This window comes from Pyxicephalus adspersus, chromosome 7, assembly GCF_032062135.1.
Source record: "Pyxicephalus adspersus chromosome 7, UCB_Pads_2.0, whole genome shotgun sequence".
Taxonomy (NCBI): Eukaryota; Metazoa; Chordata; class Amphibia; order Anura; family Pyxicephalidae; genus Pyxicephalus; species Pyxicephalus adspersus.
In genome coordinates this window covers 71,045,721-71,058,319 of record NC_092864.1, presented here as the reverse complement: position 1 = coordinate 71,058,319, position 12,599 = coordinate 71,045,721, and the positions used below count along the sequence as shown (strand labels likewise).

At 36.6% G+C, this 12,599-nt stretch overlaps 1 protein-coding gene across 1 annotated transcript in view; it reads left to right on the top strand.

Moving 5' to 3' along the window:
- Positions 1-12,599, top strand: part of GRIN2A (glutamate ionotropic receptor NMDA type subunit 2A) — a 374,628-nt gene that overhangs the window by 230,546 nt on the left and 131,483 nt on the right. Inside the window, exon 4 of the mRNA XM_072418914.1 lies at positions 7,468-8,060. Within this exon, the coding sequence (XP_072275015.1) occupies positions 7,468-8,060 (593 nt within the window). The remainder of the gene's footprint in view (positions 1-7,467; positions 8,061-12,599) is intronic.

The window sequence follows — 12,599 nt, the reverse complement described above, 5'->3', positions numbered from 1 at the left end:
GTATTAGTCTGACTACTGATGTGACTTGATTTTTCTCTTTAATACATGTTTTAAAAATAGCACATTATATATATACAGTATATTAATCATATTGGCATTTCTATTGAATACTGTTTTGGATGGAGCAGTGACAGCTCCATTTTGTGTCCTAGGTTTATACTTGAGTCAATTAGGTTTTACTGTTCGTTCAGGTAAAAGTAGGTTACTTTTTTACTCAAGTGTATAAAGTACCTAGTATTTCTTTTATTAGTAATTTTGAGAATATTGTGATTTTGACACTGTTCGTTTACCAACACAATAATTTACCCTCCCTAGCGGTTCTTTTCTTTCCGGTTTTATATGTCTAAAAGCGATACATTGTTTTTCATGTAAATTTATTTTACAGTATAACATAAATAGTATGAGTATAATAAAGTCTGAAACACAAAATAATTTAAAAACAATAAATTGAATAAATTAAAAAATCTATATATATAAAAAAAATTAATTAAAAAAAAATACATATTATACTCATACTGTTATATATACTGTAAAATAAATGTTCTTGAAAACAATGTACTGCTTTTACACATAAAAATCCAATGTATTGCATTCAATACAGTTATTTTGTATTGAATGCAATACAAATGGGTTTTGAATTTCCCGCCCCGGCCGGGACGTACACACGCACCAATGTCACCGGGAACTCCCCCGGTGACTCATCGGAGCAGAAGCAGGAAGAAGAAAGAAGACGGAGATGGCGGCGCTGGATGGCGCGGGACCCCGGCGGATCAGATAAGCGCTCTATTTACTAACTTTCCCTAGGTGTTCCAACCCCGAGAGTTGCTTGGGGTTACCACTTGTAGCAACTTTTTTCTACACCGAGTTACTCTCCGGGTTACCGCTAAGGAGGTTAATTTTGCAAATCTTCTTAGTGGAAACTTCCACCCTAAAGCTACATACACACGTGCAATTATTGTCATTGGAAAGGACCTTTCATGATCCTTTCCAACAACTAAGGACTGCACTATGCATGATCGAGCGCTGTACATACAGCATCGTTCTGCTCTATGAAGAGGGAAGGGGGAGAACGACAGAGCGGCACCCTGCTGTGCTCTCTCCCCTTCATTCCCATTTTTGTTGTCTATCGTCCGTGGATCCACCAGGACGGTCGTTTGGACGATGGGCGCTGAACACAGATTCTCACTCGAAATCGACCCTGAGGCGATTATCGGGCGAGAACCATTGGATGTGTGTCCCCAGCTTTACTTATCTCCCTTCCTCCCCTCTATATTGCAGTATGACTACCCATGTAATCAGTAGTGATTAGTCTTTGGCCCAATTCCTAACATTTCTGTTGGCATAGAAATTAGTGAAAAAGGGCTTATTTCGTATGCCTACAAAGAGATCTTCAACAAAAATTTTAGACAAAAATAGAGATCTTCTTCTGAGCAAAATAATAATAACAATGTTGTTAAAGCACACTCAAAACTGGTGAATGATATTTAAATATTTATCAGATTTCTTAGCAAGTGTGTAGGTTTGCTTTGGTGTCTTCAAACAACTGTCGTATGAGAACTTTTGGTAAATAAATGTTCTTTCTAATTTACTTTTACTACTGATTTGGCACACAGTTGTTGCTGTCAACTATTGTGTAAGAATATGTTGAAAGAAAAGAGTGAAGGTATCCTCCTGTGCTGAAATGAGATAAAATGTGTTTTTACATTCGGTAAGGTATCAACAAATATGTAAATGCCTGTTATTTGTGAGCCAAGCGTTCCTCAACAGAATATAAAATGATTTATAACTTCATAAAACAATTTATCTAACATAATCCTGTAACATGAATATAATCTGTATGAAAACGTTTTAACTAAAGAAAGCAATAAAATGCACAACCAGGCACTTAGAAACATGTCTTGTCTTACTTCCTGTAACAAGATATCAAAATTCTATTATTTTCCTTCCTATACATTAAAAACCTTTTTTTCCTGACACAGTTTGCTGTGATGGTATCCAGTAGTCATCTCTCTGTTTCATTGCAACAATACACTAAACAGGCAAGCATACACAACTTGACATGTTTGCCAGGGTATACACTGAATCAGCTCCCCTCCCCCACACATCTGAGGCCCCCCATCCTCGTTCACAGTGTGTCTACCCCTAAATGGGCGTTTTGCCAACCCTGGGTAATAATCAGTAGAAAAACAACATAGAGAAGGGTTCTTGGGCAAACAGTGACTTGTATTAATGATCAATTTTCATAAAAAAAAACAATACAATAACGCTTCATTAACTGGTTGATAGATCCAGATCATCAAAGTGCGGCCCCAAAAGGACACTAGACAATTGACATTCAATGAAATATATAACATAACGTAAATCGTGTCGCATACGTAAGCATTTAAAAATACTTAGTATTTCATATTTCCCACACAGTCCCGCCCCTCAGTTGGCTGGCATCTGCGTCCCCTGGCCTTGCATCCTCAAAGTTCATATGCCGGGGGCGCAGATGCTGGCCGGGCATCGCCAGGGAAGAAGATGCCGGGCAGCACTGGAGGATGCTGCAGGCACCACTTACCAGGTAAGCTTTTTAAACTCCCTGACAATTCCACCCCGAGTTTGGCTTGGGGTTACCGGTTTTGGTACTTAAAATGAACCCCGAGCCACACTCGGGATTATCACCAGGGAGGTTAATATGAACTCTTCCACATTAAGAATTAAATTATTGTGAAAGATTGTTGAATATGTTTTATACGTTTCTTTGCTATTTCTACAACTATGCAGTTGTTATTTTATGTTGTTACCAGTGGCAAAGCAATTAGATAAGCTTAAAGAACTTTCGTGTTTGCTACTGAATGTGTTGTTTGCCTACAAAACATAAATGAACTTCATTTAACAACAAGATTTCAATAAAATGTACTTTGACTAGGAAATTATTTCACAGTTGTCATTACATTTAGTATACACCATCAGAAAAAAAGAAAAACGCCATCCATGTAAACTCAAGATTGTTTTTATTGCTATTTTTGTTTGAGAAATAAAAAGGGTTGTTGTAGGTAAGAAGTGTTGTAAATAGACAGAATACCTGTGTTACTGGGAAAAGTCCTGAATGGATGTTATGTGGAAGCACCAAGAAGAAATTTGTTGCAGGGAAGCTCTAGTTTTCTCTGCTGGTTGTTTGGGTTGGTTTACTGGGAATCTACAATAATAGGGTGGGGCAGATTTTCAACTCCAGGTCCCACATTTTCTTGAAGCTCACAAGCCTATATAGCTCACCTGGTGCTAAGCAGCAGGGGCTGTGAATGTGTGAGACAGACTCCTTATGCCTGTGACTGTAAGAAGTAAAGTGCTGGTTTGAAAGCCAGCTCCAATCGTTTGTTTTTGCTAGCCAGTGTCACACTTACCTCTTCTCACTAAAGTGCCAGTATTTCTCTGCTGAGTATGCAGGCAGTTCTTACCCTGGGCGTGCATGCGCTCCCAAGGTTTATCAGTTTCGCCCATGCTGCCTGCCAATCAGGAAATAGCCTCTCAATCACCCTAGCTCAGACACAGCACTCAACATTTGTGCAACTTTTCTCCACTAATGCCAAGCCCTCTAGCTCTGCTGAGCATTTCCTGTACACCACTTGCCTAATTCAGTGCTTTCCCTGTCCAGCTTCTGTGTTATCCCCTTGTTTCCCAGTCTCTTGTTTCCCCAGCCAGTTCCTTTGTGCTGTTCCAGTGTTCCTCTCTGTCTGTGGTTATCCCTGAGTCACCTGTGCCTCTTATTGCTTCCAGTGGCCCCTGTGTCACTGGTGTCTATTTCCTGGATCCCTGGTATTTGACCCCTGGCGTGTGACCTGACCTCTCTTGCTTGCTGCTTACCTCGACCCTGGCCTTCCTTGACAATTTTTCTGCCTAATGATTTGGTACTGTGTATTGTCCTGCTCAAGGACCCCAACCCGGCAGTAATCAGCAGCGCAACATCCTCACCACCAGAGGCTCTGGAGAAGACCTGGTTACTGCTTAGACTCTTCGCCCGTCTCAGGGCTCACACTACTTCTGTGCAAGCCGTAAGGCCCCCTAGTGGTCCTGTCTTCCAAAGTGTGATAGCCACGAGGCTATTCTTTGGTTTTAAAGACTTTTTGTTGGGTGTTTTCTTTTTTCTTTCAATAAATATGGGCAGGAGCCCTTTAGAGACCCTGACATCTGGATTTGCCTCATTGACAGCCTGCTATTTGGTGCTAATCCAAGCAAAATTTTAAAATATAACTTATTAGAAAAAAATGAGATGTAAACCCAATAACTTTCAAAAGTAATTTTACAATGTTTTACATGTATATCCTTTATCAAAAGTTTACCTGGTAATCTTGCCATAAGATTTGCTAATCCTCATTCCACCACAGTGTTTATTTCATCAGTAGTCTTAGTAAATATTGCAGCTAGCATATTATTCTTTTGTTGTAAAATATAATTTATGTATTTCATTTCATTGCAGCATGTATTATAAGACAAAATGACTATACTAATGTTTGAAAGCTCTTTTCTCAAGGCAATTTTTGAAGTTAATAAATACAAAAACACAATTAAACATAATTTATTGGTTTCTATAAAGCTGTTAACTTGAAAGCTTAATAAAACAAGAAAATACATGTCAGTGAGAACATCCAAACAATATTAGACAGTTTTGGTTTGAAGTATTTTTTTTTTCAGAACTTTTTAAAGTGTCATGCTTACTTGGTGGTTAAATTTGGTATAGCTGTGAGGTCTACAATTGCAAAGACTAGGTAAGAGTCTCCCCTCCTTGAAGTTATGATGTCGGTATTTCACAGTTTTCTTTGGTTATTACTATTTATTTCGGGATTTTTGGCAAATTAGATAATATTAGAAGTAAAGGAAATAGTTTTCCACAGAAGTATACTATGTCATCGGGCATTGAAGCATTGCATTATTTGCAAAAGGAGAAGAATTGTGATCAATTGTGACATGGCTAGTTCTTCCATGTCATGGTTCGACATGCAGCTTTATAATTGATTGGCTTTATATTTACAAAACAACAATTCATGTTCTCAGTTAACATTTGGCATATGTATTGGCCAACATAAATACTTTGTTACTTTTTCTCAGTTCAGTTTACTGACTGTTTTCCCAAACTGACTGTTATGTTCAGGTTGGTTCAGTAAACCAATTCAAATGAAAGTCAATTGAAGTCAATAGAGTAAAAATTCTGGTGACACAAAGACAGGCTGTACACAATATTTGTCAATGACTATATGGCTCAGCAAATCCACCCGGTGAACAATACCAGCTGTCACGGCCCCGGGCTGCATTGGCTGGGTTGTACGCTCTACAGGTTATTGATAGGTATAGCATATAGCTCCTAGGACCAATCAACTAAATCTGTCAATGACAGGTTCCGTACAGCCCTTAAGTCTTGACCCCAGTTCCTAAAGTGTTTTTACATCCATTACCTGCCCAACAACTCGATAGTCATTTAGGATAACAGTCTTGGAGAGCTTTAACAAATCAGGTTTACTGTTTCCCCATCATTTAAATGGAGAGTTTAAATGTTTGGATTTTTGTATATGCATTCCAATGGACCAGTCCACACCAAGGTGTTTGTGGGCAGCACATTTTTGAGCAATAAAGTGAACGCTTCCTGGGGCATTTTAATTTTTTATAAGTAATTTTTATTGATGAATAAAAAGAATTATAACAAGCACAACAACAAAAAATAACCAAAAATATAAGTACATACAAAACAACATAGAAAACATACAACATGAGATACATGACAAGCAGTTTAAGCTTGTCTAAACCATGTAAACTAATAACTGTAGGTATATTAGTGTACTTAGGCAGTAAAAGCTATAAGTGGTACCTGTGGGATGCCGCTCGCTCTTTCTCCGCCCTCCCTTCTCCATACAGCAGAACAGCGCTGTATGTACAGCCCTCCTTCATGCATATTTCAGTCCTTCAGTCGAAAGTTTATTAACACCCCTAGCGGTACATTTCTGTCCGGATTTATATGTCTAAAAGTAGCACATTGTTTTTCATGAAAATTTATTTTACATTATAATATAATAGTATGAGTATAATAAAGTTGTGAAACACAAAAACATGTAAAAATAATACATTAAATACATTAATTTAAAAAATATACATATATTATACTCATAGTATTATAAATATTGTAAAATAAATGTTCTTGAAAACAATGTACTGCTTTTACACATATAAAATTAATTAATAAAGAAACAACTGCAGAGTTTGTCTTGGTCATTAAAGAGTTACAAGAGGCTGCAGAAAGAGCTCAGTCCTTAAGATCACCCACAACCTCAGCTGTGTTTAGCAAAAGATTTCTTCTCCAAGTAATGCTAACCACTTCCTCCCCCTTTCAAGCCTCCGTTCTGCACTGGAGTGAGCAGGAAAGCCCTGTTCGTATTCAGGAGGTGTCCATATGTCGGATGTCCTTAACCTGGGGACTACCTGTATTAAGTAATAGTTCATTGCATTGCAGCTTGCACTCCTAATTTGCTAAAACGGACTGCCCACATTGCTATTTTTATTAGTATTAGTATTAGTATTTATTAGTATTTAAGGCATGTTACAGCTGAACCAGTATATGTGAACCTTTTTTTTTCTGAAGCAACTAGATAAACTTTTATCCACTTTTATCCTGAATGTCATTTTAAAACACAAGGACCATGGTTGTGTCTTCCAACACTGCTTTAAAATGGCACTTAATCTCAGTGGCTTCTACTGGTCCCAGCAGCTTGTAGTGCTGAAACCATCAGATGTCAGTGACACCCGGGATCCAGCTTTAAGCCCAGGAGCTGAAAGAATAAGATCTCCGCTCTCTGTACATTATGTTCACTGTACATAGTCCTAACCAAAGTTGTCCTAAAAGTTGTCTGTTGATAAGCATCCCTTTAACCATTAGCCATATTATAACGATATTCCTAACATTAAATTAATAAAAATCGCTCCGTTTTGGTCTGATACTATTGGAAGTAATTTAATATATCTGTTCAACAAGTGAGAAAATACCTATTCATCATGTCAGCATTTTAGAGCTCTTCTGTGTCCTCTGCACATGTTCTGTGTTATATAGGGAAATGTATTGCAGGCATGTATAGCATGTTTTTTTTTTTCTTGACATAAACTTTAAGGTAGGCAAAGAAAAAGTGTAAGCTCTATATTTATTTTATGTGTAAAGAAAACCATATTTAATGAATATTTAGGTAAAATAATGTTAAAGAAGAATTAAAATAAAACGTGTATGATCAAAAATGAAATGAATTGCCATTTATCAGCCTTTATATGAAAATATTAGATTAGTTTTATTTTTTCTAGAATATATACTGTTATGGATTATTGGTATGTTTTTTTCTTTATGTTACACTGGCAGGTATTTTTCCCGCATCGTACCCCCCAAAAATCTGCACCTAGAGCCACCACTGCTACTGTCTGCTAATTCATACATTTCTCTGCTTCATTTTACAGGATGCAACATCTGCATTCTTCCAGTTTGGAGCTTCTATGACTCAACAAGCTACTGTCATGCTTAGTATTATGGAGGAATATGACTGGCATGTGTTTTCTATTATAACAAGCACTTTTCCCGGATATCGAGACTTTATAAGTTTCATAAAAAACACCGTGGACAACAGTTTTGTTGATTGGGAAGTACAGAATGTAATTACTTTGGACGCATCATATACTGATGCACAAACATTAATTCAGCTGAAGAAAATCCATTCTTCTGTTATACTCCTTTATTGTTCAAAGGAAGAATCACTTAAAATTTTTGAAGAAGCTCGCTCCCTTGGCCTTATGGGATATGGTCACATTTGGATTGTACCCAACATAGTTGTAGGAAACAAAGAAATTATACCATATGAATTTCCTTCTGGACTAGTTTCTGTATTTTATGATGACTGGGACTATGGCCTGGAAGCAAGAGTAAGGGACGGCCTTGGAATTATTACCACAGCTGCATCAGCAATGTTGGAAACCTATTCATCAATTCCTGAAGCCAAGACTAATTGCTATATTCAAAGTGAACGCAATGAAATGCCAGCCCACACCCTTCACGAGTAAGACTTTTACATTTATATTTATCATATTTACTGCATGCTACACTAATGCATTTTATCTTGCTCATTGCAATAGTACCAAATCACACAAAAATAAAATATCTGTAATGCAGTCTTTGCAAAAGTACATATAATGATATTACATATATATAGGCTGAAGAAAATGAAGATGCTGTTCCTCATCAAATGCAATATACGGTTTATGTGAATAAAGCTTAAATTTGTTAGTTACATTTTATTAGTTTTTGGCATAGATTGTTATGTTGATATCTGTTTAAATGGTATATTGGTAATTAGAATTTTGGTAAAACATAGGTCCCATCCAAATCAAAATGAATATTCTTTTAACATGAGACCTACATTTTTCATTTTATGGAATATAATGGGAGATATTTGGTTTAGACATTGGTAGTTCCTAGAGATGTACTGCAGATAACTACAGATTTGTGAGGAATCTTGGAAAATATTATGGATGTTATGTAGGGCAATAGGAATACTGTAAGGCAGGGTGCCCAACAGGTGGCTCGCGATCTACCGGTAAATCGCAAAGGCAACGCGAGTAGATCGCGGAGCCCTGCCTTTCAAAATAAGCTCTACCGCACACAGGGGTTATTAAATCCAAGTTTTTATTGTTGGGAGATCATTTTAACTTGGTCATTTTAACAGAAGCCGCAAGCCAAAAAAGTGTGGGCACCCCTGCTGTAAGATATCTCTATAACAATAAAATAGTGATTCAATAAATAATAAAATAGTGATAATAAAAGTGCTTGTCTATTTGTTCATATGCAAATATGGTACAGGAATATGTGGAAAGGACTAGGAGTTATGAGAGTAGGAATGATCGAAGGTTTTTGAGTTGAATGTGAATGTTGTTGTTGGGCAAATGTAGCAGAATTAAATGTATTTGCTGGGTATTAACTTGATTTGAAACTAAATTAGGCACAACTTTTTGGGGTAAATACAAAGTCACCAAACACAGTTTTGTCATTAAGATTGAAGGAATTTTAGGGGGCGTCTGTGATCTAGTTTATCTGTAAATCAAAGCACCTGAACAATATTGTCATAGTTGCTGGGTAGGCAGGTTAGAACAGAATATACTTATACCTAATATAATTAAAAAATGTGTTTTTGCAAATAAAGTATACTCATGGTTTTGGTTACTTGTGAACATCCCAAGTATAAAAAATGTAAAAAGGCCTGAAAAAAATTCATTTTTGAAAATTCATATTTTGAAATTTTTCAAAATTTCATTTAATTCATTTTAACGAAAGTTAACTTTTTAAGTTAAGTAAAACAGCTCTTTTTTTATTTTAGACCTGTACCCATTGGTTCCGTAATTTTTGTAACAATACAAAAAAAAAAAAGTTTGTTGTGACTATTTCATTGCATGGTTTGAAAAAAGCACTCTCTATGTATATCTATATATTACAGGTTCAATTTTTTACAATTGATGAGTTATTTACCCATTCAGGATATTTTTTTCATAAAAATTTTCAATTCACAAACATTGCTATGCATACACATGAAAGTTTAATTACTAAAGAGGTTTACATTTGCAGAGTGAAATGTTGTATTGCAAGAGTGAACTTAGCTTAATGAATGTGAATAAAACTTTGTAAAGAATACCTGATCATATACAAGAAAAAAAGATAAATAAAAAATACAAAAAAAAATGTGCACACAATTGGATGGATAAAGTAATCAAAAGTGTCACCCTAATTACTAATCTAAACAAATTATCATTTGTAGAGTGATGTAGAGCTAAATAGGCAAACTCCTAATAAATCAACCCCATGTTTTTATTCTACCATATAAAAAAATAAACATTTGATAGATATTTTAAGTAATAAAGTCTCCTTTTTTGATATGCCATGAAAATAATCCATCCTGAAAGTGGTGTTATTTTAAGGAGTGATGATGCCCTTTATACATTTTTTTTTACTTTGAATACAAATGTATTGTTATAGAGTGTAAAGTTGACAGTGTGATAATAGCTTCAGTAGCAGTAAAGCTAATTATTGAGCAGACTAAATAAAGCTTATAATGCACTTTTGTGACTTGATTTTTAAGAGATATGAGCTCTATGAAACATAGTTTTAAGGAAATGGCTAAAAAAGAGAAAAACAGATTTGCAATTTAAGGTTTATATACAATAAGCTAGGAAATAACATACTTACTGCAAACAATGTGCCCATATTAACGATTTGTCCTACCCTTGAACTATCTCTAAACATTAGATTTTCATTATCCCAGATAAACCATTGTTAATTTATTTATTTAAAATTATTTATTTTAATTTCATTGTTAAATTAAGTGAAGATTTGTACAGATGTCATTGAAGGTTGTCTACAGATCTGTCCTGGTAAAAATCTAAATTACTGACAGGAATGACTGCAATTGTTTCCTAGCGGGGTGGATGCAGAGGGGTACCCCCAATGACCGGCAGGTGCTGGAGTGCGGTCCATGTGGCGGTGGGGAGGCATATATATATATTGCAGAGGAGGAAGAAGGGATAACGGCAGTCTGCGGTCCCTCAGCAATAATTTTCTTCCAATGACGGTGGATCATTAGGGCCTTGTCCGCTAAAGCAGCAGCTTCATCTAGGGTGGCTGGTTTTCCCTTTCGCATCCACTGACGAATCTCTGAGGGACATTTGAAAAAGAACTGTTCTTTTAAAACCACTTGGATTGTTTCCCCTGGCAATAGAGCATTCTCTCTTTCCAGCCATCATTGACGTGCCAGAGTTATTTTGTGCACAAACTATTTTTTTTTCAATAGATTTTTATTGCTTTTTGACAAATTTTAACAACACACAAAATATAAAAAAACACATATAAAGAAAAAGCAGACACTTATACAATTCTTGTCATTGCATAATACAGCCGCATTTGAGTATCCTTTATCAACATCTGAAAAAAAATTAACCATAATACCCAACAAAAGGGAAGTGAAAAGGGAAACCTAGAGGGAAATGACATTTCCAGTCCACTACTATACATACCTGTGAAGACATTTCCTGAAATAGTCATACAAAGTAGAAATTTTGCAAGGAGTGCAAATCCCCATGGCTCCCAAACCATAGAACATTTCTCCTGTGTGTCATTTAAAATGCTAGACAGCTTCCTATTAAAAAATGTGTTGTCAGTTCGTGAAAACATCTCATGGTATGGAATGCTTTGCTTCTTCCAATGTCTAGCTATTGTTTGTTTAGCTGCAAGGAGGATGTGAGCACATAACCAAAATTGGAAATCAGTAAGGGTACTAGGTTTAAACTGCAATAGTGCCACCCAAAGGTCCCTAGGCACTTGCTTTTTGAATAATGTTCCCAGGAGCCTGAAGATTCTACCCCAAAATCAGATCACAGATGGACACGTCCACCATATGTGTAGATCTGAACCATTTTACTGGCATCCTCTAAAACAATGGTTAGAGTTTGATCGGGATATATGCTTCATCTGTGTTGGTATCATGCACCACCTCATCATCACTGTAAGAATATTTGTTGCACATTTAGACATTCTTGTCCAGTTGCTAAACCACCCACCGTTTTTGCACTGCCCAGGTCTCATTTCCATTGGGTCTAATAAGTGTGTAATGATGCCCATTGTACCTGGTTGAGTTTCGAGTATAGGACCGTGATTTGCTGAGGACATAATAGCGTCTGTAAACATATATGTTCAAACAGCCAGCGTGGTCCTTTGATTGGCACTGTGAGTTAATGATGTAAGCCAATGTCTAAGTTGCATGAACCTGAAGAATTCCTTCCCTGGCACTTCAAGAACATATCTCCTCCCAACTAGTGATCCCCCTTCTACCCAACCACCATGTGAAAGCCTTTGGTGACTCCAACCCAGGGGAGAACAAAGGGTTACATTGAATGGGTAGCAGAGGGAGATTTGGGGACATCAAGTCTCCCGAGTATAATACCCCATCACAGACCTTTTGAAAGCTGCTTGAGATCAACACTCGTAAACTTAGGTTGTAGTTTGTGGGATTCTAATGTTAAGGACCGTAGATCAACCGGGTGGAGCAGATCTGATTCCAAATGAACCCATCTAGGGGCTGCAACATCTGCATATAATGAAGAAATAGGGGCTATCTGAGCTGCTTGGTAGTACTTCAGTACATTCAGAACTCCTAAACTACCTTGTCTTTTATGTGCATACATGGTCTTTTGTGGTACTCTAGATTTTTTCCTATTCTGGATAAAGAAAAATATCAATCTTTGGAGGGTTCTTAACATGTGGACCGGACATGGACCGGTAAAGTCCTAACATAGTACAATAACATAGGTATTATAGTCATTTTGACTGAATTTATTCTGCCCATCCAGGAAAAGGGATGAGAGCGCCATCTATTCATTAAATGCTTTAAGTGTGCAAAAAGAGGAGGATAGTTGGAACCTAGAAGTGCTTCATAAGATTTGGTAATCTGAACTCTTAAATAGTGTTGGTCGAATACCTCACTATTGGATTTGGCAGCTATTCGCTCGAATAGAGCAAAAAAATTTGGGTGGTTGAATGTCAAACACCATTAAAG